We start from the raw sequence: 27,556 nt of genomic DNA, 5'->3' as shown, positions 1-27,556 counted from the left end.
CTGACATACTGGCCAGAACATGTGGGCCTTCACACAATCTCAGATATCCGGCTTCTCGCTAGCCCGGTTTAAAAAAAAAAGTAAAACTAAATGAATGAAAACTCGACCTTCCACATATTTAGTTCACGTTTCCTAAGTACATATTCATCAGCTGTCTCCAAACCTCCCCTCCTTCCATTAGAATGCAAGCTCTTTCGAGACAGGGATCGCATTTTAGCCTTTCTTAGTATTCTCTGGGCTTAACTCAATCCTTGACACATGTCGAGCACTTACTAGTTAGTTCACAAGCATTTATTACGCGCCTACTATTTGCCAGGCTCTGTGGCAAGTGCTGGGGACACGAAGACAAGAAGTCAGTCTCTGCTCTCAGGGGTCTTACATTCTAATGGGGGAGACCACGTGCCAAGAACTGTCGTGTGGTCTTTCACCGTTCCAGACAGATTCCAGTCTTCTTAACAGCCTGATTTTATTTTATTTTTTTAATTAAAAAAAAAAAAGAATAACTTCGCCAGATCTGCGTGCGCCTCCTATGAAGTTGGATCGGTTCTTCTTTCCCACCTTGGCTTGGAGCATCCCGGGCTCGCCGCCGGCCTCCTCTCTCCCCTCCCCCCTCCCCGCCTTCCCTTCCTTCCCGGGGCCGGAGGGGCGGGGCAGAGAAGCCTCGGCCGCGCCCCCTGGCGGCCTGGGAGGGCGGAGCGGCGGCGGCGGCGGCAGGCGGAAGGAGAGCGGTGTCAGCGCAGTGCCACGGTGTCTGCCCAGCCGTAGCCTCAGGGGGTACCCCGGCGGCCGTCCCGAGTGCCCCCCATCCCCGCCGCTCCCCGGCCGCCCCGCTGAGCCCCCGCCGCCCGCGCCCTCTCCCTCCCTCGCTCCGTTCGTCCCGCCCCGCGCCCCGCGCCGCACCGGCCTTCACTCTGGAGCGGCCCCGGCAGCCGCAGCAGGGGCGGCGGCGGCGGATCGAAGAGCTCTCCAGGTCGTCCCGGGAGAAGCTGCTGCAGTCCCGGGACAGGATGTTCTCCAAGTTCACGTCCATCCTGCAGCACGCCGTGGAGGCGGTAAGGCCGCGGGGTCGCTGGCAGCACGGCAGGCCGGGGATCCGCGCAGGGCCTACCTAGCGGGCCCGGGACTCGAGGGAATGGCCAGGGGTCCCCGCGAGGGTCGCGGGCTCGGCGGAGGAGGCCTCCCGGAGGCGGAGAGGACACCCTGGAGGTGCCGGGGTCCATCACGGCCTCCCCGGGGCTGGTGCCGCTGGTCCCAATCATGGCGGGGGAGGGCAGAAGGAAGGAGAAGAGGGTGATCCGGGCTCGTGGCCCCGAGCCCGGCGCTGCGGGTCTGGGGCCTCTGCGTCCGGCGCGGCGGGAGGTGGGGCTCAGCCAGGGGCCCCCCATTCTATTCCTCCATCTAAGCAAAGGCGGGCCTCCTGACACCTGGGCCCGGCAGGGGCCACCCCCCCATCCCCACCCTTGGGCTTCCTGGACCGTTAGCCCTCCCCTGGAAACAGCCTTCCGGGCCGAGCCCAACAAAACAAAGAACCGGACCCCAGGGGTTGTTTTGGTTTTCTTGAAAGGAAGAAGGAAATGTTTCCTCGCTGTGCTCCCCGACCTTTGTGGGCCCAGTTGAGAACGGCTCCTTTCATAAGTCCCTACTGGCTCTTTGCTTTTTTCTTTTTTTTTCCAGGCCCTTAGGTGCACTTGATTGATTTTTGCTTTTCTGAATTGGGGCTTGGGGTGGGGAGCGGGGTATTAATGAAGTATGGATTTGAACAATACCTAGGCTTTCACCAGTGCCATCTGTTTCATTCCTTGTCTTCTGCCTTTCCTGGATCTTTTCTTTTATCCAGCAATTCTGTTTACTTTTTCAGGATTTCAGACACACACACACACACACACACACACGAGATACTCTCTAATAAATAGGAAGAGGGAAGTGGGTAAATGAACACAAAATGTAACAGTGCCTTATTTTTTAAAAATATTTTTTGCCTTATTTTAAAGCTGATAACGCTTAGATTAATCTTCTGCAACTTGAAATAGTTTTTAATAGTCTAGTTCCATGTTGATTTTTTAAAAAATAGTGTTCATAATTCTTGCGTTTGTCATATGGCAGGCTATTTAATTATCAATGTCATCTTTCCAATAGTTATAATCCCTTTATTAGGTTCATTAACAAAATAAAAATTTTTTAAAAACCATACTTTTGTCAAGTGAGAGTTTAAACAGACAGGTGTTGATTTTAGCTCTATTGGAAGTACTGTGAGAAAACTTGGACAGTATGAGGTCAGGAAGGAGGGAAACTTTTAGCAGTTAAGAATGGCATTGAAGCTAGAGAAAATAGGATAGATTTTAAAACTCAAGTATAGTGTACATTTATTAGTTTTCTGTGTTCACCTCACTTAGTTAATTAACATGATCCTTCCAAAGATAATTAAAATTTCGTCAATTTAGAATAGCAAGGATTTTAAAAAATTTTTATTTATTGTGGTTTATTATTCCAGGTCATTGGAAATAAGAGATCTGCCATTGTTTCAAATCATCTTTTCAGGATGCTATGTATGGCAGTTATACTTGGAAAGGGTGGAAGACAACCTTTCTTCCCCTTTTTCCTAATAAAATTTAAGTCTATCCTAAGGCCCAAGTTTTCTGCCTTTATTTATCTTAACTTCTGTAATTGCAAATGTTGGCATCCATAGACTATCACTATGATATTGAGTTCTTTGGTTTCCTTCAGGTTGTTTATAGAAATCAACAGTCCTTTTTCCCTGTGATCTTAGGAACTAATATGGGCCTAGGAATGTAAACATTTTATAGAACTTCTATTAGTTTAGTGTTAATGTTTTTAGCCAGTGTTGTCTCTTCTGTGATACTAGATTTCATTAGAATTTGCTTCTTTGTAGACTGAACAACTTTGCACTTTTAAAATTTTATTCTATTAACATAGGATAAGAAATAGGGACTGGAATGGTGATTTCAGTAATATAAGGAATTCCTAAATGAGGAAACTCCCTTTACTACTATATTTCAGCATCTTCTCTGCCACTTAGAGCCTTGAGAGTTTCTAGAGCCCTGAGAAAGTAAAGTGACTTGCCCAGCGTCACACAGCCAATATGTGTCAGAAGACAGATTGAAATCAGGTCTTCCTGGTTTTGAACCCAGTTCTTTCTCTCTACCCATCCTCTTATGAAATATTGTATTAAATCTTAATCTGAGTTTTCATTGTGTTCACTATATTTAGTTCACTTTCTTCCTTAGTCATCTTTTAAATCCAAATGGCATTAACTTAACTCTTAGAATATTTTTTCCTCATAGAAGTCTTTATTCTTAGCTCATTCTATTGATTGTCTGTGGTTTCTCTCTGATATGATTCAGTCTGAATGCAGCTTTCCAAATGTATAATTATAGGGGTTTCATGAAGATTAGTGGAAAGTGGTATTGTTTTTCTTCCAGTGCTTGTGCTGAATAATTTTTAAATCATTTTTAGCCTTTTTGATATTATTACTTTCCAGGTTTCTTCATTCTATGCCATCTCTTGCAACTTATTTTTCTGCTGTTTGCTGAATCATTAGAATTATCAAGCAATTTGTGAACATGCATTAAAACATTTTGGAACTGGAAATTTTGCTTGTTTAGTAAAGGTTTCTTATTTAATTTTATCTTAGTTGCAACTAAGATATTTGCAAAGATCATTATATTAAAATGTGCAATAAGGTATCCTATTTTGGATTTAGGTGAGAAATTCATATCTTGGGGAAAAATTAATCTATTGACAAAGAAAAATTATTTTAACAGAATTCCAGCTAGCCCTCTTTGGTTTTAACTGGCTTCTGTGAGCCAGTAAAAATCATCCATTATACAACTGTAATCCTTTGTTTATTGCCAGTAAACAGATCAGTGTTACATGCCACACATCTGAGATGTGTTTTTAGATGATTTGGGGACTATATCATTTGAAGCAACTAAAGGGGAAATAAGTTGCCTTCTTTTACCTTAAATTCCTTGCTAGTCTAATTCCAGTTTTAAGGAGTATGTTTCCCCAGATAGGATAATATCCCCAAGACATTATGAAGGGGGATAACCATGTTTACTTTCAATTTTTATGTAAAATCTTGTTTCCCTTCAACTAGGTAAGAAGGGATTTTTGAGGTGAATAATCTCCAAAATTATTAGTTTAGGATTTAAAAGGGCAGCTAGGTCACACAGTGGATAGAGCATGGGGCCTGGAGTCCAGAGTCTGGACGACCTGAATTCAAATCCAGCCTCAGACACAAGCTATGAGATTCTATTTGCTTCCGTCTCCTCATATATAAAATGAGTTGAAGAAGGAAAAAATGGCAAACCACTCCAGTATCTTTGCCAAGAAAACCCCAAATGAGGTAATGAAAAGTTGGATACAGCTAAAATGACTGAACATCAACAAGGATTTAAAAAGTCAAATTCATAATACAGTATTTTGTTCTATCTTAAATATGTTTATGACTCCACCCCAGAACCATTTTATAACATGTGCATAAAAAATTGTGCTGTGGAGGTTAAACAGAAGCATAACACATGGCCCTTGCCTTTAAGGTTTGTATTATCTTATTGAGGAGATGACATATTATCAACACAATTCAATTATAATATAAGGAAGCATGTGTCATATGATTGCTACAGACAATAAGTATTAGAGCAGGAGAGAAATCATTGACTGAGGTAGTTAATGAGGACCTTCTACAGACTAGATTTGATCTAGGCCTTAGGGGGTTGACAGTATTTAAAGAGAGAGGAGGATGGTAAGGGCTAAGGGGAAAAGAGAATAGCACAAAGGAAAAGAAAGGTAGGAATGATTTTATTTTTTGAAGAACTGTTTGGTCAGGATAGATCATTTAACATTGGTATTAAACATATGTGCTCGTTATCAAAGCCAAGAATGTGTTTATTACCCTGAGGGAAACCCCCTTTTTTTTTTTAAGGAAAAGTTATAAAAGATTATTCACCATTAGTCCCCATGTTTGGAAGTTGATAGGATAAAGCTAAACTCCAAAATAAGATATTTTCTTAATCACACTTCTTATTTTTTAGTGGAAGAATTGAAGTTTCTATGCAGTGATTGATTCCACATTTCTAATTTACTACTCTTGCATTCAAACAGACAGTTCTGAGGGGGAGGAGATCACATTAGACACCTCACAGATAACTATGATATATGATCAGTGTAGTCAAGTTGCAAAACAAAATGTACTACCCTTAGTCCAAAGGGGATTAGCAATGGAATAGGTAGATTTACTAGGGAGTCATCTTACTAACCCCTTATTTTAAAATTGAAAACAAACTGTTATTTGGACCTTTTTAACTTTCTGTTTAAAATTAAGTTTCTTATTTCAAATCTCATTCTTAGGAGAGGGGTATTACAGAGCAAACACATGGTCCATGTTGATTATAGCTGAAGCCCAGTCTTGAACTCTTTATTTCTCAGTGGCCCATCCTGTAAAAAGATTGAGTTACATTGTTAAAATGATCTGAGACAACTGCTACTTCCTTTGATTCATCTATCATTCTTTCTAAATCTGTTTCTAAATCTAAATCTCTCTGAAGATTTGAAAATGAAACAAAAGGACTAAATTTTTAAGAATAACCTAGATATGTCTTCTGTATTAGCTACTAAATTTTGAGATCTGTCACACAACTTATATTTCTGATGAAACTGAAATTATTTAGGGAGGTATGCATATTTTGAAGAAAAATCTTTCTAAAAGTAGGTATCAACCTAAAGCAAGATTTAAGAATAGCCTGTATCAACATTAATTTTTCCCTAGTTTACTATTCCTTTCTATCTTTCCCTTATTTGTCTCACACTTCAATGTTCCTCATATTATCCTCAATCTTCCTTGCATTTATTTATTTGCACCATTCCCATGTGCATGTTTTTCTTTTTTAATAAAGGATTTTAATGACTTAAAGATTTTGTAGAAATCATATTTCTGTTGAATAGATTTATTTTCTTTTAGATCACTAATGTTAGGAGAGGAAGTAGGAAGGAGAAAAAAGAAAAGGCATGACTAAAGATAATAGAAGTTATGCATTATGGGCAAATATTTTTAAGACCTACTTTTTGTTGTGGTTTCTCTTTTCATTTTCAAAGGGGACCATAACTTCAGGAAGATGATGACATGACTTGCTAATGAATTGGATTAGAGTGAGGGAGGGCTGTGCTAAGTCACCAGCCTCACTTTTTCCTCCAGAGGCATCTGGGTCCAGTATAGTAGATATAGATGTGGACGACTGGAGATGGCCCAGGATGCAGTAGCCTTTTTAAGCTAAACGTCTTTTCAGGTTCTCACTTTGAGAATTTCAGAGAATAGGCCTTTTTAAGAAGTGAGCCAAGGGATGACACCTAAAAGAATCAACTGGGAGGGGAAGACCCTCAGGGTTTCTGGCCAAAAGAGAAACAATTACTATGTACATTCACTCTGAGCCTGGAGTACCTAAAAAGTAGCCATTTAGTGGTGCTTTCCTGGGACCTAATGTTGTCCAATCCATGAGAGCCTGAGTGAAAAGAGGGCCACTTGTGACCTCCAGGCCCAAGGTAACCCTTGCCTAAGAAAACTAGGTAGGTTTCAGCCGTCAAAATGTGGACTCAGATGGCCCTGGAGGAGAAAGTGAGGCTGGTGGCTTTGAACAGCCCTCACTCTAATCCAATTCATTTGCAAGTCCTGCTTTTTTTGTTAGAATTATCTATAAGGCTGACTTGAAGGGTTTCTTTGGATGATCCTGTGTTCAAGTGTTGCCTCAGAAATTTACTAGCCATAGGATGCTGGGCAAGTCGTTTAACTCTTCTGATCCACAGTTCCCAGTTATTGAGGAGAATAATAACACTTCACCAAGGTGGGTTGTTGTAAGAATCAAATGAGATAAATTATATAAAGTACTTTACAAACTTTAAAACACAACATAATTGTAAAGTATTATTATGATCCGTCTCTTGAGTATAGAAGTTGGTCCGAGGGTGTTCTTTCAGTCTTATATTCATGCTAAGTGATTTTAAAATAATAAAAAGGTCACAAATAGGTATCCTACTTTGTTGAGTGGCATATGAATAGCAGTAGGCCTAGAGACTGGTCCTAGAAGTTCATTGATATGGGGAACTCCCTGATAAGGAAACTCCTTCTACAAATGCCGTTCTAGACTATATTTGTAATTTATAGTCTTAGAGAGTCAGATAAGGATTGAAACTAACTTTTCCATCCATTATACTATACTGCTTCTCATGTAAGAAAACACACACACACACACACACACAGATAAAAATGTGTGTCTCTGTACTTATATGTGTGAATAACCAAATATAGTTTGTTAAAAGCATGTATTCTTCTTTTACTTGGAAATATGGGGAAATAGTTGGATATTTACATACTGTTTAGTCTAGCATTTGTTTAGGCATTGGTATTTCCAATTTCAAGTCCCTTCTGGCAATTCTTATACTTATTAGTTTCCCTAAAAATAACAACAGAAATAGTATGAAATTTTGGGTCCTCTGTTCAGGATTATAATGAATCACTATCAGTCTTAAATTTGTAGCTATCAAATCTATTCATTCTAAGTCAGACCTGACAGGCTCTCTGCCTTTAATAAAGTAAAAAGTAAAAAAATAACAGTTACTAGCTCTGTTACCCTGGGCAAGTCACTTAACACCAATTGCCTCATCAAAAAAAAGAAAGAAAATAGGCGATTTTGATCCTTAAAATGCCCTGAAATAAATTTCACAATAGAACTAGAAAATATCCTTTTGAAATATAAAATTGTGACATAAAGTAACATAGGTATATTTCTAAAATGACAATTTGCTAAAATATGTGATATTCATTTAATATCTAGTACAGCACAAATTGGGAAAGACTTAGTTTTAAATGTCTCTGAAAGTGTTACCTTTAATCTGCTTACTTAGTTGGCTTTATATATTCTTTTTTGCTGATGTGGAAATAGTACTGCTTTATATTTTAAAGTCCAAAGTAGAAAGTTCCCTTGATATAGTTTCATTCTTCTGATGCTAAATATTGATATGAGTTTTAGTTTAAAAATAAATATTGGCAAAATGAGGATGAGTTAACTGTTTTCTTTGATAAAAACATGGCACATCTTTACCAGTAGATTAATAAAAAAAAAATTTTAAACCATGCCAAGAAAAGATAATGGTCTAACAGTAATGCTAAATTGTAATCCTTGTGTTGATAATTTATATTTTCCATCTTCTGTATAAATTCTATTTCTATTTTCTTGGTTTAGACTTTTTTATGGTTCACTTTAGTACCTGATCTAGAGGAAAAGGCATTTAAAAGTGGGTATTTTATATGATATCATATATATAAATAGACTAGAATTCTTTTTCATTCTATGGAAAATAAAAAAATGCTGTTTTCTAAATTATGAGATATTTCTTTTTGTTTCTTTGTAGCTTGCACCTTCTCTTCCTTTACAAGAAGATTTTGTTTATCACTGGAAGGCAATTACCCATTACTACATAGAGACTTCAGGTAATTTTTTAATTGGGTACAGAAATTGTATATGAAGAAAAGCTAGGTTTATGAAATGCTGGGATCTCTTTTCATTACCTAAGTTCCCCCCAAAAGGCGGTTTTTTTAGACAGCTTCTTCTTTGATTCACTTTTTAGAAACTAAGTCTTTCCCAATTTGTGCTGTACTAGTTATTAAATGAATATCACATATTTGAGCAAATTGTCATTTTAGAAATATACCTATGTTACTTTATGTCACCATTTTATATTTCAAAAGGATATTTTCTAGTTCTATTGTGAAATTTATTTCAGGGCATTTTAAGGATCAAAATCGCCTATTTTCTTTCTTTCTTTTTTTTGATGAGGCAATTGGCATTAAGTGACTTGCCCAGGGTAACAGAGCTAGTAACATAGCAAAGGCAAATAGTAGACAATGTCACCCTTCATTTTTTTATTCTTTGTAATTGGAAATGTGTCCTTTAGTGTCAGACCTAATTTTTTGCATCCTTTTCTGTTCAATCTGGATAGCAGAAATTTGCAGAAATGTTTATTAAAGGGTGCTACCTTTCCTGATGACTGTGCTTAGCTCTTGAATTCCCACCCCCGGCACCATTAAGGAAAACACATTTACCATGACACACTTCAAGTTAATTTCTTTTCATTTATTTTTCATCATTAAGGAGTCATTCTAGTAGTATTTTTTTATTAATGATAAATAGCAAATACTCATTATGATCTGGTGAATTTGTGGAAAATTCATGAATTATTTTCAAATCAAGATTTTAAAAAAACATTGTATCAGTCAATTGATCAGTAAGTATTTCTTTAGTGCCAAGGACTATGCTAGGCACTGGACACACAAAGAAAAATGAAACAGCCCTTGCCTCCAGGGAGCTTATATTCCATTGGAGGAAAATGAGATGTGCACATATAAGCAATGTACAAAGGACCTATTTTTGTAGGGAGAGGAATGTTATGGCAGTAGCGCCTGAGTGGATCAGTGCATTTAGGAGGGGGCACTTAAGCTGAGTTTTGAAGGGAGGGAATTAAACATTCTAAGAGATGAACATGAGGAGATAGGAGTGCATGTCAGGCATGAGTGAGGCAGCCAGTACAAAGACAAATAGCCAGTAGCCATCTTTTCAGTATGAAAACTATCCCAGGGAATAAAAAAGAAATGGCTCAGTCTCCAATCTCAAGAAGTTTCCAATATCTTTCAGAGAAAATATTCACAGATGGGGTCAGCTAGGTGGCGCAGTGGATAGAGCACCGGCCCTGGATTCAGGAGGACCTGAGTTCAAATCTGGCTTCAGACCGAGCACTTGACACTTACTAGCTGTGTGACCCTGGGCAAGTCACTTTACCCCATTGCCTAACCAAAAAAAAAAATTCACAGATGAAAATTACTAATAAGCTGAACAAGGACAAGGACTAACCTATTTCCTATAATTTCAAATTCCCATAAATTCCCTGGTTCTGAGCAAGTAACAAATAGCTTAATAAACGTTGTTAAATACATGTGTCATACATACAATGTATATGCAAATTTGTGTACAACTCAGCCTATCAACAAATATGCATTAAATGTCTATACTTTGTGTCAGGCTCTGTGCCAAATAGCTGTCAATACAAGTGAAAAGAATGAAACAATAAGCTCATATTTTATACAAATCAGTACATCAAGTATATGCCTACTAGAATGTGAGGTGTGATTTTTTTGTGGGGTTGGTTTTGTGTGTGTGTGTGTGTGTGTGTGTGTGTGTGTGTGTGTGTGTGTGTGGCAGTTGGGGTTAAGTGACTTGCCCAGAGTCACACAGCTAGGTGAGTTTCTTAAGCTAAGGGAATGTTGTTTTTTAAATTTGTATCCTTTGTATCCTTGCATTGTGCCTTATCCATAGAAAATGCTTAATGATGACTTGTCAAATTGAACTATAGCAACGTAGTACAGTACATATTAAATTTAGAAGTTCAGAGAAGACCCAACTAGAGGGGTTAACCAAGAATTAGCTGGACAAATAAAATGTATTATAATAATAACGTGAGCTTTTAAAAAATTCTTTAAAACTCATGAATCCATTATTTCATCTCTATTGGCATTCCTTCTTTTAACATTCTAGACAGAAACTTATCCTTGACTTCTTATTCTCTGAGATTTTTATCCACGTCCTCCTATCAGTGTTTCTCATGGGAGATACCCAGTGTGTGCTAGAGGCTTTCCTCTGTGTCTTCTAACATTATATTGATAGCAGTGCAACACTGTTTGCTATTCCTTACTCTCATCGCATGATTCATCCATTTTCTTTTGTGTCTAAACATCTCCTGAGTGACATCTTTTTCATCTTTTTGGGTTCAAGTTAGTGTTGGTAATTTATTTCATGCAGCCTATTTATGCCTGTTGTGAGTCTCTCCATGTCCTTTTGGATCATCCACAATTTTGAGGATCACAGAATCATAGCTTTAGAGCTAGAAAGGATATCAAATACCAAATAGTTCTTCTATTTCCTAATTGAAAATGGTTTATTTAATCTTTCTGGGCCTGTTCTTTATAAAAATGAGCATTAGACTTAATGACTTCTGAGTTTTCTTCCAGCTCTATATTATAGAAGCAGCGTATTGGAAAGAGTACTGGTTTGTAGTCACAGGACCTGGGTTCATGTTCCTATTCTGTACATAATACCTGTGTGACCACAGGCAAGATATTTAACTTCTCTGGGCCTCAGTTTCCTCATTTTTAAAATGAAAGGGTTGAGTTAGATGACCTCTTAAGGTCAGGTCTTGTCTAGCTCTTAATTCTATGATCCTATGAACTCCTTCCAGTTTAAACCTCAAGAGGTGAAACAATTTAACTGTGGTCAGATCAATAGTATGTATTTTTTAAAATATATTTTTCCCAATAAAAATTTATTTTCTCTCCCTGAAATGCAATAAGAAAAACAAGACCCTTATAGTAAATAGTCAAGCAAAAAAATTCCTGTTTCAGCCATGACCAAAAATATATGTCTCATTTTTGATGGTGAGTCCATTGCTTGTCAGTCAGGAGGTGGGTAGCTTACTTCATCATTGGACCTTTGGAATCATCGTCATTGTGTTGATCATGGTTCTTGTGTCTTTCAAAGTTGTTTGTTTTTAAAATATTGCTATTATTGTATAAATTGTTCTACTTATTTTGCATCTATTCATTGCAAGCTTGGCAGGTTTCTCTGAAGCCATCTCTTGTCATTTCTTAAAGTATAGTAGTATTCTATTACATTCATACATCATAATTTGTTTAACCATTCCCCATTATTGGACACCCCCTTGTGTTTTGGTTCTTTGCTGTTGCAAAAAGAACTGCTATAAATATTGTTGAACATATGAGTCTACAGGTAATAAGTTAAAAAAAACCCTTTTTTTGAAACCAAGTCCTTTGACTGTAAATCCAGTACTTATTCCACTGCACTTGCCATCATGGATATGTTTGGCATTTTGAAATTTCCAGTATATAACGTACTACAGAAGTATTGGTATTAAAAGCTTAAGATAATTGAAATTGTTATACAATTTCCTAGATGTCACTTAGGTCACTTAATACCTCTAACTAAATTCTGGGTCTAGCTCATTGTTTAATCTACTGTTATAATATAAAATCAGATTGAATTGGGGGCAGCTAGGTGGCACAGTGGATAGAGCATCTGCCCTGGAGTCAGGAGGACCTGAGTTCAAATCCGGCCTCAGATACTTGACACTAGTTATGGGACCCTGGGCAAGTCACTTAACCCCATTGCCTAGCCAAAGGGGTAAAAATGTGTGTGTGTGTGTGTGTGTGTGTGTGTGTGTGTGTGTGTGTGTGTGTGTGTGTATGTGTGTGTATATATATATATGTGTGTATATATATAATATATATATAATATATATATATATATATATATAGAAGAGAGAGAGAGAGAGAGAGAGAGAGAGAGAGAGAGAGAGAGAGAGAGGTTGGATTAAAAAGGGGAAAACATGTTTTCCTTACTAAATTAAATAATATGACTATAAAAGTGGGGGTGGGGAATACCGGGGGGAAATCTGTAATGTTTACTATGCCTTAACAGGAAATTTGAAAAGTCTAATCAAAAGATTGTCATTAACTTAAAAGGGTTTTCTTTTGTTTCCTACTATATTTAAAAAAAACAAACCCACACATGAAGAGATGATGACCAGGTAGGATAAATTGACTTTCCCAATATCACATGATAACCCAGTGACAGAATCAAGAAAGAACCCAATGGTACTCACTTTATTCTCTGTGCCTTCCTCTCCTCCCCAACTTTCCTCCCCTCTTCTCTCCAATCCTGACCCCAAGGGTACTCTCAGACAGCCAGTTTTCTTCATAATTCATCTTAAAAGTCAGGTTTTCCAAATTATAGTTAAATTAAATATTTTATTTGTTATTTTTGGAAGTGTTGAATTGATGTTGCTATTTCCTTCTGTAATCGTGTTTTCTTATGGAAAATACACTGCAATTCTATTTAATTCAAGAATGATTTATTAAACACCTACTATGATGCATTGTACTACTGGAGATACAGATATAAAAAAGATACACATGGCCTTGTTGGCTTTATAATTAGGCGGAGATAAAGCAGGCACAGAGAAATTAACAAATAGGATAAGTGCAAAAGAGGTTCTTTGTTGGTTATTTTGGATGAACAAGATTTAATGCAGAATATTGAATAGATTCTTTGAATAGGATTATGGCAAAAAAAGTATTATTTTTAATGGGAAAACATTATCATATGGATTCATCCACATTTTGTAGAGTCCAAATAGTAGTAAGAAAATAGAGGTATTTCATAATCTATGTGATTAAAAATACAAATATATTTTAATGTATAAGTTTGGTGGATACTATTTTTACTCTTTAGATGATAAAGCTCCAGTGACAGATACAAACATTCCATCTCATCTGGAGCAGATGCTAGATATCTTGATACAAGAAGAAAATGAACTAGACTTTGGAGAGACTGGGCCTTGCATGGAATATTTACTTCATCACAAGATCTTGGAAACATTGTACACATTAGGGAAAGCTGATGTAAGTTCTTAACTCATTCTGTTCGTATGCATTTTATGAAACTATGAATATTTTGAAATCAGAATATGGAGTGACTTGGGATCAAGCTTGCTAAAATTAAATCATTTATTTGTGTAGACTATATATTTTCCTTAGTGAGCAGAGGTCATTCATTTCAAAACTTTTGAATAACAAATAATACACTAAAATTCTAACACAAATAATCAAGTAGATTGGATGGCAGTACAAATAGATGGTCAGAAGATGGACAGTAGAGTGTGAAACATGATTTAGGACCAACTAATTATAGTGGATCATGTGACAAACCGGTTAGGATAAATTGAGCCTCAGGATGGAACTGCTAGAGCCAAGGGGTTAAATCTCCCACTTTATGATCTCATGAGGTCCTGTGCCCTGGAGGGAACCATCAGCAAACAAAACAGATGGCCAGGGTAGATAGTATATGGGATGGGAAATGTGGTCTGGGGTCTGGCTATATATATTGATTCAGGTACTTTTGCACTGGCTGACTCACCAACACCAATTAGAATAATCTAGCTTTTAGTTTCCTCACCTTTCAAATAATGGCTTGGATGCTAGATGATATCTCAGTTCTCTTCCAGCAATATAAAATTTTTTAATCAGATTCTATATGAATGATGTTCAGATAAGCAGATAGAGAAGTAAATTTTCTTTAAGCATGTCTTTCTAAACATTATAAATTTAAATTCTCTAAAATTATTAGTGATTGTATATTATATGTGTTTGATTTACATGTATGTGTATGAATAGACATTACTAAGTATCTTGTTGTCTTATTAAGTTCTCAATTATTCATTCAATTTTTATTTCTTCCTAGTATACCAGATGCTCTGCAATTCAGTTTTCACTGATTTTTTTTTGGTTTGTTTTTTTAAATAAAAGTACTGGAAAAAGATAATGATTCTTCAGCTACACTGGTATATTTGTAATTTGTAATAACACATATGTAATAGCATGAAATGAGAACAACATGTGAATTACAGAACAAATGTTTTTGTGACTAAAGTTATAGTTCATATTCTTTCCTGATACATAATTTTTAATGCTTAGAAAATGCTCATTGAAAGGCAGTATGATTAGTATTGATTATAGGACATGTGACTAATATAACTTCATTGTTAATTCCTTACCCATTTAATCTCACCGTGTCAGTTCTCAATTTCTTTTAATTTTTAGCTGATATTTCATGTTTAATACAACATATTTGGGTTTATATTTCAAAAACTTTATTAAAATCTTCACTAGCTATAAAAAATATAATGCATACTATTTTACAAATAATTAAATCAAGTACAGTTAAATCAGTCCATTAAGATACAATTTGTCCCATAGAATCCCATTTGTTTATATCTGTTTACACATTGGGAAATTTCCAGCCATTATTAAGTAGTAATCTCTTTAGTTGTGAAATGTAAGACCAACACTTAGAATATACATAATCTGACTTTGCTTGTGCTAAACTTAGATCTCAACATTATCTTGTCAACAAACTTTCAGTAATTACAAGTCTTTAACTTCACAAACCATGTAGTCTGATACAGAATTTTATTTCTAGAATATAAATTATGATGATTGATATTTTAATTATCTAATTGCATGTTGTGATTTTGAGGAGGCAATAAATTAATGAAAATTCTTTTAGCCATCTCTTCACTTTGGGGTTATTTAACCCCAAATATATTTATATTTATATGTATATTTATATTTATTGTCTGTTTCTCTTTTTCTTGTGTCTGTAGTGTCCTCCAGGAATGAAACAGCAGGTATTGGCTTTCTATACCAAACTTTTAGGAAGAATTCGACAACCACTACTTCCACACATTAATGTACACAGACCAGTGCAGGTATTTTTCCCCTCCTTTAACATAAAAATATTTTTTATTTGGTTTGATACAGAAATTATTTTAAATCTTTTCCTAAAGGTTCTAACAACACACTTGTCTTTAAAAGGGAATGTTTAAGTCTAATCAAATATTTGAGTTCCACATATTTATAAGATACTGTGTTAAAGTTCATTGATATAATTATCAATTTTTTATTTGAAATATTGGAGATACTAAGAAATACATTAGAAAATGAGAATATTTTCCCTATCTACATAACATGTGGTATATGCATCTTCTACAAATTTGAAGTATCAAAAAATCCTTGCTTTACTTTAGTTAATATTTATATGAATTATACAAAAGAATTCATTTTTTTTAAACAGAAATTAATCAGACTTTGTGGTGAAGTTCTTGCAACTCCAACTGAAAATGAAGAAATTCAGTTTCTCTGTATAGTGTGTGCAAAATTAAAACAAGATCCCTACTTGGTCGATTTTTTTCTTGAGGTATGTAGAAGTATGCTTTATGGCTAGAGATACTCAATACTGGTTTTAAGTTATAATTTTACAAGAACTTTGCTTTTGGAAGTAGTAAAGACTTAAACTACTTGTTTTTGTCATTTGCTAAGAATTAACTTCTTATTTAGCACTTGCTATTTTATTCCCAATTTGATGCTAAAATAATGCACTTGAATCACATTGATGGAATTTTCATTGTGAAATACAGTTTCAGAATTAAGATGTAGCCAACACTAAGGCTCAACTGGAAAGGAGGACACAAGGAGTAGACTAAAAAGCCCCTGTAGATACAACCTGCAGCCAGATTTGCTGTAACTATTGTCTGATAAGTCTGATATTGGATAGAGATAAGTGTAGATATCTAATTTTATGCCAGGTATAAACAATGGGTGGGGTTTCTCTTAGATTTAATATGTTAGGCAATGTGGCCAATTTTACATTATTTTACTGATTATTTTGCATTTTCTTTTTGTAAAAAATATGTTTTATTAAAACAAACATTTTTGAATTTTAGTTTTATACTTAGTGGGAAAAGTACATTTGTTGATTAGCCTCATGATGAGCAACATTAGCTTCAAGTATAAGCAAATGTTTCCTAGCACTGCAGTCACTGAGGATGGAAAATTTAGATTAGTATTCAATTCATGGTTTATTCAATATTACCTATAGGCACTTCAGGTAGGCTTCCAAGTTGCATGAATTTGGTGGAAGAAATGCATTAATATATTCTGAAAATCTTTTTTTTATTATGGTTAGTATATTAACTATGTTTCCTATTTATCAATGAGAGGAAAATGCATACTATAATTTGACTTAAAAGAAAATCTCTGAAATTAGAAATATCTTCTCTTGTAGTGGAAAGAATGGTGGACTGGGAATTAGGAGACCTGTATTGAAATCCTGACTATAGAACAGAGGAAATTTTTTTAATATAATGGTTAGTAATATTAGCTATGTTTCATATTTCTTTAACCTTTTTTTTGTGTCATGGACACCTTTGGCAGTCTAATGAAGCCTGCAAACCCTTCTCAGAATAATTTTTGTTGCGTACACTTCTAATAGGAGGAAATGATAAATTAAAGGTTAGTGAAAATAAAGATGTAATTTTTTCCCATCCAAGACTCCTTGTCCACGGACTCCAATTTAAGAACCTTTGACCTAGTCCCTACTAGCTTTGTGACCTTGAGCAAGTCATTTTCTCAGTCTCCATGGGGATGATAATATTTGTACTAACTACCCCACAATGTGACTGAAGAAAACATAATAAATCTTAAACTCTATAAATGTGTGTGCCCTTATAATCTCTCAGCTACCTACTGAAGTTTTCCAGCCATAACATGGATTTCTCAAACTTAAAAGTACTTATATTCGAAACTAACAATATTGTCTACTAGAGTTCCTTGTTTAGTTTGCTGTAATAAAAGAGAATAATGATCACTAATTAGTATATTCATTGGAAATGGTGCTTCTGAGCTGCTTGAAAATAGTTTGTCCTTGACATTCTGGATATTTTACCTGAAATATCTACTCTTTTAGTTTGGCAAACCTTGTCTCATACACAGTTAAAAGGCAAATTTCAGCCCAGCATGTCTGAATTGTTAGAAATTCAAATTAATTGAATCTGAATTAATGAAATTTTATTGTATTTCATTTTTTTACTAGTAAAATTTAGGGAATATGATTTTGTGTTGTAAATGGGAAGGGAAAGGAATTTCACAACATGAAATAAATTCTAAATACTTTAAGACTCTCTTTAAACAATTATATTTTATTTGTTTCAATGAAAAAAAAATTGCAGGGCAGCTAGGTGGCACAATGGGTAAAACTCCAGCCTTGGAGTCAGAAGGACCTGAGTTCAAATCCAGCCTCAGACAGTTGACACTAACGGTGTGACCTTGGGCAAGTCACTTAACCCTAACTGCCACATTCCCCCCCCAAAAAAAAATTTTGCCTTCTCCCATTCCCACTGTAATCCTCTCCCTCATTCCAATTGAGAACAAAATAACAAAACCCCTTGCAAACTTATGTAGTCAATCAAAACAGATTTCTATATTGGCCATGTCCAAAAAATTTTGTCTTATTCTGCACTCTGAGTCTTTCACCTCTCTATCAGGAGGTATCATGTTTTGTCATTAGTCCTCTGCAGTTGTGGTTGGTTATTATGCTGATAAGAGTTCCTAATTCTTTCAAAGTTGTTTGCTTTTACCATATTATTGTAATTGTTTGAATTATTCCAGTTTTATTCACTTCACTCTGCATTAGTTCCTACAAGTTTTCCCAGGTTCCTCTGAAACTCTTCCATCATTTCTTTTTTTTTGAGCTTTTATTTCATTATTTTATTTTTCCCCGTTTACATGTAAAAACAATTTTTAACATTCATTTTTAAAACTTTGAGTTCCAAACTCTCCATTCCTTCCTCTCTCCCCACCCCTTCATTAAGAAGGCAAGCAATTTGATATAGGTTGTACATGTGTAGTACTGCAAAAGATATCCATAATAGTCATGTTGTGAAAGAAAACATACACCAGAAAGAAAACCCTCAAGAAAAATGAAGTAAAAAAATAAGCTTCAATCTGTATTCAGACACCATCAGTTCTTTCTCTTTATCTCCAGAAAAGAGCTACTATAAATATTTTTGTACATATTTTTATCTCCTTTGGGGTACAGACCTAGTAGTGGTATTGCTAGGTCAAAGGATATATAGATGGTTTTATAGCCCTTTTGGGCATAGTTCCAAATTGCTCTACAGAATGGTTGAATCCATTCACAACTCCACCAACAGTGCACTGAAGTCTCATTTTTCCTACATTCCCTCCAATATTTGTCATGTACCTTTTCTGTACTATTAGCCAATCTAATAGGTATGAAGTAGTACCTCAGAATTATTTTAATTTGCATTTCTCCAATTAATAATGAGTTAGAGCATTTTTTCACATGGTTATAGATAGCTTTGATTACTTCATCTGAAAACTGATGATATCTTTTGATCATTTATCAATTGGGGAATTGCTCTTAATTTTATAAATTTGACTCAGTTCTCTATATGTTTGAGAAATGAGGCCTTTATCAGAGAAACTTACTTCAGAATTTTTTTCACAGTTACCATTGCTAACTGTATTCTTCTCCATCCTACCCTCCCTCCTCTGTTTATTCTGTTCTCTCTCCTTTCCTCTCTCCTGTCCCTTCTGAAAAGTTTTTTGCTTCTTACTACCCCCTCCTGTAATCTGCCCTCCCTTCCATCACTTGCCCCCTTTCTCTTATCCCCTTCTTCTCCTACTTTCCTGTAGGGTAAGTAAGATAGATTTCTGTTCCCAATTGATTATATATGTCATTCCCTCTTTGAGCCAGTTCTGATGAGATTAAGGTTCATTCACTCCACCTTACCTTCCTGCTTTTCCCCTCCACTGCAAAAGCTTTTTCTTGGCTTTTTTATGTAAGATAATTTACACCATTCTGCCTCTCCCTTTCTCTTTCTCCCAGTACATTCCTTTCTTACTCCTTAATTTTATTTTTTAGATATCATCCCTTCATGTTCAACTCACACCTGTACCCTCTTTTTAATATATGCTGCTTCTAACTACCCTAATAATGAGTAAGATCTTATGAGTTACAAATATCATCTTCCCATGAAGGAATGTAAACAGTTTAACCTTATTAAGTCCCTTATGATTCCCCTTTCCTGTTTACCTTTTTATACTTCTCTTGAGTCTTGTATTTGAAATTCAAATTTTGTTTTTAGCTCTGGTCTTCCTGACTCCAGGGCAAGTGCTCTTTCAGCTGTGCTACATAGCTTCCTCTTCCATTATTTCGTATAACACAATAGTATTCCCTGACATTTATATACATAAATTATCCATCCCCCAATTTGTAGACACCCCCTCAGATCCCAATTCTTTGCCACTTCAAAAAAAAATATAAATATTTTTGCACATCCTTAGAGTTTGTTTCAGTTAGGACTGTCTCTCCCTTAAGCTACTTTCCTTCTAATTCTCTCTCATTCTTCTCTTCTTTCCCTCATTTTTCCTGGTTGAGTGAAATATATTTCTGTACCCAACTGCGTGTATGTGTGTATGTATTCTTCCTTTCTTCCCTTGACCAGTTCATTTGAGAGAGAGGTTGAAGTGTCAGCTTTTCCCTCCACACACACATCCTCCTTGTTTGTGTAGACTCCTACTGTGCATGCACCCTGACTGTGTAAGATAATTTCTTTTCCTTTCCCTCTCAATTCTCTCTTCATTCTTCTCTTAAGATCATCAAGACATAACAGAACCACTCCCAGGAGACTCCCTTTATGATCCCTCATGATGCTAGAGATCAGCAGAGATACATGTATCATTTCCCCATTTTAGTATGTAAACAGTTTATGCCCTTGTTTAGTGCTTTACCATTGTTTATTCATGTTTACCTTTTTATGTTTCTCTTCACTCCTTTGTTTAAACTTCAGAGTTTCTCCACAGCTCTGGTCTTTTCATCTGCATTTCTTAGAAGTCTTCTGTTTCATTAAAGATTTTTTTTGCTCTGTAGGATTATACTCAGTTTTGCTGAGTAAGCCTGTTTCTTTTGCCCTTAGGAATACTGTATTATAGGTTCTTGATACCTTTATAATGGTAGCTACTAAATCATGTGTAATCCTAACTGTGACTTTTTGTTATTCGAATTACTTCTTTCTGACTGCTTGCAGTATTTTTTTCTTGGACTTGAAAGCTCTGGATTTTGGCTGATGTTCTTGGGAGTTTTCATTTGGGATTTTTTTTTTCACAAGCTGATCAGTGGATTCTTTTCATTTATACTTTGCCTACTGGTTCTAAGAAATGTAGGCAGTTTTCTTTTAAGATTTCTTGAAATATGAAGTCTCGGCCCCACCCCCCATTTTTGGGGGGTCATAACATTCACATAGTTCAATGATTATTTTTTTAAATAAGTTCTTATTTATTTCATTAAGTATTGACCAATTATGCGTTAAAAAGTTTAACAGTCATTTTAAAAATTCTCTCCTTCCCTTGCTCCTCTCCTCCCTCCTTGAGAAGGCAAGCAATTTTTTTTTTATTAATGATACATGTATATTCATGTAGAACTTGTTTCCATATTAGCTATGTTGCAAAAGAAAATACAGACAAAAATAAAAGCAAGAAAAATAAATATTAAAAGTATGCTCCAATCTGCACTCACAGTTCATCAGTTCTCTCTGTGGAGGGGCATTGCATATTTCATCATGGGTCCTTATAGAATTGTCTTGGATCATTGTCTTGATCAGAGTGGCTAAATCTTTCACAGTCGATCAGCCTTGCAATATTACTATTATTGTGTGCATTGTTCTCCTGGTTCTGCTGATTTAACTTTGCATGAGTTCATGTAAGTCTTCACAGGTTTTTCTGAAAGCATCCTACTCATCATGTCTTATAGCACAATAGTATTCCATCCCAATCATATACTATAGCTTGTTCAATCTTTCCCCATTTTATGAGCATCCCCTCAATATCCAATTCTTTGCCACCACAAAAAGAACTGCTATATTTTTGTACAAATGGATCATTTTCCCTTCTCTTTCATCATTGCAAATGGTTACTATTTTCATTTTTTTGCTTATATCCAAATCACCTGGCACATACTAGATGCTTAATAAATATTTGTTTATTGATTGCTGCATAGTAACTATTTATAGTCTATTATTTCCTTTGTAGTTATTCACCTCTACTTCATGTGCTCTCAGCTTGATTTCTCAAGATAATGATAAACCCTATTATTAGTACTGTGATTTTAGTTTGGTGAAAGGAAAATATTGAATTTACTTGCTAATCATTTTAAGACCTGTTATGATAGATTCTAATTTGTGTCTGTGATATAGTTTTGCTCATCTGTTTATGTGTCCCAACTGAAAACTTTTGCATTAAAATTCATCTTTTCCTTTAAGATCCTTTTTGTGTTTCAGGGAAACAAATTATTGTAGTAAGAAAGGTTGGAGTCTTATCTTTGAAGATAGTAATTAAAATGCCTTCAGATTGTTTCTTATTCTTGTTAAGGAGTACAGATGCCAAGAATATATGTTGAGATGTTTACATTTACAAAAACCTAGATTTATGAAAAAATCTTGAGTGTGATATTAAGTTATTTAAAATTTTACATTTCATAACTTTATTTGGATGCATATTATTCTCATGATCTTACTGTAATCATAATTGACATTTCCTTCATGACGACATGATTGTATGAACTTTTAGATCTAGTCTCAAAATTTTTTATGTTCTGTTTTATCTAACATACAGTATCAATAAAGAAAGTTAAAGCAAGTAATACCCAAACTAGTGGTCACTTGTCTCTGCTGAAAAGATTTTCCAGCTAGTATTATGACTATCATAAAACGGTTAAGGGATGTATTAAATCTATTAGATACATGGTATTATGTTGAGCTGCAGTATTGTTTTTTCTGAAGATAATTAATACCTTGTTGATTATTACAATAACTGCACTTATAAAATACTGATTGTAGAAGAATCCGCTTTTTCCCCCCCTAGGCATTATAGTTTTTAGGGCTGTTGGTATGACTTTGAGAATGTTGTGATTCTTTTCAGAACAAGTTAAAACCATTCGCTTCCAAAGGAGAATCAGATGTAGTTACAGAGGATACATTAAAAGGACAAGATTCCTTGACAACGGATACAAGGCAGGCCTCTCTGCCTGAAGACCTCTCTGGTAGTATTGGAATGGAGCCAACAGAGATGGAAGATGATCTTCCTCATCAGCCAGATGACCTGTCCACAAGATTGGATCAGCTAAATGTTACTTCACTGCCTGAGGCTTCTGCTTCTCGGCCACATCAGGATTACAATTTAGTAAATTCTTTGCTCAATCTTACTAGAAGCCCAGTAAGTTCTTTTGTTATTTACAAGTCTTGTAGTTTTCTTCTTGCATGGTTGTGGTAGCAAAAGTTTAAAATAAAACTTTTAGAATCTTAAAAATCTGTTCTTAGTTTAGAAGAAAATGTATTAATATGTTTTTCCCCCTAAAACTACTTATTGGAAGTCAGAATTGTGATTTGAAAGGCTACTATTTTCTTTTTTCATAGGATGGCCGAATAGCTGTGAAGGCATGTGAGGGCCTGATGTTGTTAGTAAGTTTGCCAGAACCTGCAGCTGCCAAATGCCTTACCCAGAGTACTTGTTTATGTGAGCTACTGACGGATAGACTTGCTTCCCTCTATAAGGCCTTACCTCAATCAGTGGATCCCTTAGACATTGAAACGGTGGAAGCAATTAACTGGGGGTAAGAAACTTCATTTGTACTTCTCCATAAAGAAAAAAAAAATTAAATTGTAAATTCTTTAGTAATTTCTGTTTTATAGTGACCTTTACTTTTGAAAATTGTCGTTTCTCTTCTAGGGATGTTTATATTTCACTGCTCTGTTTCAGGTTTGTAGAAGTACCTAATTTTGAATGAATGATTGTAATGGAGTGGGTATTGGAGAGTACCAGCAGTTATATATTTAAACTACTTTTCTTTTGTCTTTGTTTCAGAAGGTAATCTTTATGGATAGATAGTGCTAGTTCCCTTACTCAGGAATCAAGTACCCTAGCCCTGGTGATAAACCTTTCATATATTTGCCTGCCTGAATGCTTAGGATATCTACCTTTAAATTCTGCCCTTCCTTCACGTTTTTTAAAACCGGAATTGTAGTACTGTTTTAGTTTCTTACTTGAAAAAGGGACCTCTTGTTTTAGCTGTCCAACCACTGGTAGTCTTGTTATCACTCTGCACAGCAGAAAAGGGAAAGAAGACTTACCTACTTATTTATCATTTATTTGCAAATTCTTTTACCTTCCTTCACTTCTGTTCCATACCAACAACAAGGCAAACCTAGCTTTCTATTGTTAGTTTCCAGAGATTATGGGGAAGGTGAGAGGAGGTAATCAGGCATATTTTCTTTTCTCCTTAAATTCGGGTTTTTTTCCTCACTGTTTCCATTTTTGCACACTAAAAAAGACAACTGAAATGATTTGTTTTTCTAATCCTTCTTTATTTTCTTTTCACTACTTTGTGTAAACACTGTATTTTTGGGAATCATTTTTGCCTTCCTCATTGTCATATGGACAAGAAATGAACCCAGGTGACAGAATGAAATGTGTGCGTCTTGAAAGTTATAACTAAACTTTTTTGGATATCTTATACTAAGTACTTTTCTGTATATTACAGCTTGGATTCATATAGTCACAAAGAAGATGCATCAGCTTTTCCAGGAAAACGAGCCTTAATTTCCTTTCTCTCATGGTTTGATTACTGTGATCAGCTAATTAAAGAAGCACAAAAGGTTTGAAATATCTTTGACTCACAGATCATTCAAAAAATATAAATTTGTATCTGCTTATGTGAAATTTGAACTTCTTGCATGGCACCCAAGATAGATTTTAAGTATGTTAATAAAGTTTATTACATCACCTAGTTTAAAAAAAAACCAAATAATTTTTCCTTGGAAAATGACACAGACTGAGGTTCAAGGTCTGGATTTTTTTTATTACCTTGAATAAGTTACTGTGGCCTCACTTTCTAGTGTGTAAAATGGGCATAACATTTGCTTCCATAATTTTCAGAAATATTATAAAGCATAATGAAAATAACATATTTCTTTGAGAAAGTTAGAAAACTTGCTGTATTATAAGAAGGAGCTGTTGTAAATATTCCTGTAGCAATCAGTAGATTATTCCACGAGCTCCTCCCACCCCTGAAAAGGAAATGCGGTTTCATTTCTTAGCAGATTTACTTCAAGTTACTTCTCTGCTATTTGCCTAGAATGCTTAACTGTTATGATTTACTATGATCATAATGGATAGCATATGATGCTTTCAGGTCCTCCAAACACTTTACATGCATCTTTAATTTGACTGGTTTAACAGCCTTGTGAAGAAGGTACTGTTATCATTCCTATTTTACAGGGGAGGAAACTGAAGCTCAGAGAGGTTCTATGACTTGCCCAGGGTCACATAAGAGTGTCTGAGGTGGAATTCAAATGCAAATCTTCTGACTCCAAGTCCAGCTATTCACTAGTTTTCTGAAATAGTTTCTCAGAGAAGATAATTTGTTTCACACAAATGTTTTTTTCTGAGTGAAAATATTTTATGACATAAATGAGCTTACCAGCAGTCAAATTAGCTTATGAACTCTGACAGGTTACCTGGGATGCCATTTATGCCTTTGTCCTCATGTTTCTGGACATTTGTCTAATGTGTGTGGATAGGGCCGAGAAATAATGTATCATTTGGGTGCATCGTGTCAATACAGCAGGGACTTTTTTGGTCAGTCAGTAGGCACCTATTGTTCAGCACCTGTTATGTGCCAGACACTTCACCAAGCACTGGGGATACAAAGAAAGTGAAAAAGACAGCTCCTGCCTTCAGGGAGGGTATGGTCTGCTGGAGGAAGGCTGCGTCCAAAACTGAGGGAGAGGTACCTGATGAGGGCATGGTGGAGAAGTTCAGAGGACTATAGCTGGGTGGGAAATAAAAAGATGACAAGCCTAGGTGCCCTCCTTAACTGAAGGTCCTGGGAGGAGCTCTCAGCTTTTTCTCCTCTAATCAGTGGCAGCAGGTAGTGAAGAGGTGTGAGTTCCAAGGCTGAGGCAGTCTTTTGGGAGAGCACTGACCAGATGTCAGTGATTTTGTTGGTGCAGAACTCCCTCCTGCCAATGCAGCTGTCATCCATCATTTCCGGTCATCCTGATCTGTATCTTGTCACTGGATCTAGATGACTCTAGACGAGAGAGTGAGGCTTGTGATTTTGCACAGCTGTCTCTCACTTAAATCCAATTCACTTGTAAGTCAAGACATCTCCTTCCTGATGTCGTGGTCCTCTTCAAGAATGAAGGACAAACAACAACATCCATCATTTGTAGTCTTAGACAGTTGCCTAAGACTGGGAGGTTAAATTCTTTGTAGACATACAACTGTCAGAAGCAGTATTTGAACCTGTATCTTTCTGACCCCAAATCCAGCATTCTATTTGCTTTACACCAAGATGCTTCTCAGTTTAGGTCCATATGATCAATTTATATACTTAAGTAGGAAAGATTATTTTCCCCGCATAATTAAATTAGGAAATTACTTTTTAAATTTCCTAAATATTATTTAAAATACAGGGGTTTTTTCCAATTTATAAAATGTTACTCTTATATTGTATTTTAGTCTGCTGCTGTTGCTCTGGCCAGAGCTGTTCGGGAAAGGTTTTTCATTGGTGTTATGGAACCACAGTTAATGCAAACGTGAGTAGACTCTTTCCATCGAAAATAAATAATAATAAAATCAGTGTTTTTATGTCAGGTTAGTCTTTTCTGATAACACTAAGTATCTTTTTATTTTATCCAGTTCAGAGATGGGTATTCTGACATCTACCGCTTTGCTCCATCGCATTGTTCGGCAAGTAACCTCTGATGTTTTACTTCAAGAAATGGTTTCTTTTATTCTTGGAGAGCAGAGGGAACCAGAAACACTAGCAGAAATTAACAGACATCCACTTCGGCATAGATTAATTGAGCACTGTGATCATATATCTGATGAGGTGAGAAAAAAAATAACAATTTTGAATTTAACTTTAGAATGTTTAAAATACTAATATCTACTTATGTATATATAATATATAGGTATGTATATATTATATACATTTTTCCATGTATTTGGTTACTAAAATTTGGAAACAAAAACTGTATGCACAAAGGCAAGAATAATAATTTAAAAGATATTTTAAAATTCATTCTTATACTTTTGGTTACAGATTAGCATTATGACTTTAAGGATGTTTGAGCATCTATTACAAAAACCCAATGAGCACATTCTTTATAACTTGGTTCTGAGAAATCTTGAAGAAAGAAACTACACAGAATATAAACCTTTATGCCCAGAAGATAAAGATGTGGTGGAGAATGGATTAATAGCAGGAGCAGTGTAAGTTTTTAATGTGTCAACTGAGCATCTTAAGTAGACAGTTTCTTAAACATGGAATCTTAGAATTGAAAGGATCTGAGCGATTATCTGGTCCAACTTCATACCTAATGCATGAATGCTTTCTATAGTGTCCCTGCAGGATAAATAAGTATCATTAAATTCAACCTCTGCTTGAACAGCTCCAATGACAGGAAATCACTATTTGACAAGGGAACCAGTTATGTTTTAGGGACAGCTATAATTCTTGAAAAATCTTTCTTTAAGCTGAAATCTTCCTTTTCACTGCTCCTCCTCACCCCTCATCTCACAAAAAAGTAATAATTGGTTGTAATTCTTCCGTATTCATGAAAATTAATAAATGATATTTTCTTCATATAATAAAGCCCTTAAAAATATGAAGATAGCTGTATATTCTCTTTAAGTACTCTGTAAACTAAACATTCCTGTTCTTCTCTAATCCTCTTAGGGCATGATTTCACATCCACCATAATCTGTCTATTTCACTTTTTGCTTTCTCTTTCCTCATGTCTCGTTTTTATTTAGGAGATGAAAAAGCCAAATCCAAAACATTTTAGCAGTTTAAAAGTTTAGTTGAATGAAGCTTAGCTGTCATGACAGCATAGTATAGTACTACTAGATTACCAGACTTACAATTAAGACATTGTTTAAATTCCACTTCTGCTACTTAACTAGCTATGAGATCATGAAAAAAACACTTCATCCTTC

The 27,556-nt window shown here is 35.6% G+C and overlaps 1 protein-coding gene across 2 annotated transcripts in view; it reads left to right on the top strand.

Annotated features, from left to right (window-relative positions):
* The first annotated feature begins 706 nt into the window (after nucleotides 1-706).
* Nucleotides 707-27,556, top strand: part of FHIP2A (FHF complex subunit HOOK interacting protein 2A) — a 46,326-nt gene continuing 19,476 nt past the window's right edge. The window contains exons 1-11 of one of the 2 annotated variants that reach the window (XM_020988140.2): nucleotides 708-1,052; nucleotides 8,425-8,503; nucleotides 13,371-13,540; nucleotides 15,301-15,405; nucleotides 15,771-15,893; nucleotides 22,475-22,768; nucleotides 22,969-23,165; nucleotides 24,093-24,207; nucleotides 26,075-26,151; nucleotides 26,255-26,447; nucleotides 26,661-26,830. In XM_020988140.2, coding sequence (XP_020843799.1) covers nucleotides 1,008-1,052; nucleotides 8,425-8,503; nucleotides 13,371-13,540; nucleotides 15,301-15,405; nucleotides 15,771-15,893; nucleotides 22,475-22,768; nucleotides 22,969-23,165; nucleotides 24,093-24,207; nucleotides 26,075-26,151; nucleotides 26,255-26,447; nucleotides 26,661-26,830 — 1,568 coding nt within the window. In that variant the 5' untranslated portion in view covers nucleotides 708-1,007. Of the gene's footprint in view, nucleotides 1,053-8,424; nucleotides 8,504-13,370; nucleotides 13,541-15,300; nucleotides 15,406-15,770; nucleotides 15,894-22,474; nucleotides 22,769-22,968; nucleotides 23,166-24,092; nucleotides 24,208-26,074; nucleotides 26,152-26,254; nucleotides 26,448-26,660; nucleotides 26,831-27,556 lie in introns of both variants that reach the window. The other variant, XM_078151042.1, reaches the window with a different exon arrangement.

Source organism: Phascolarctos cinereus, unplaced genomic scaffold (assembly GCF_003287225.1).
Source record: "Phascolarctos cinereus isolate Bilbo 61053 unplaced genomic scaffold, phaCin_HiC Scaffold_3;HRSCAF=262, whole genome shotgun sequence".
Taxonomy (NCBI): domain Eukaryota; kingdom Metazoa; phylum Chordata; class Mammalia; order Diprotodontia; family Phascolarctidae; genus Phascolarctos; species Phascolarctos cinereus.
The sequence above is the reverse complement of the archived record's forward strand: the minus strand, read 5'-3'. Positions and strand labels throughout refer to the sequence as shown.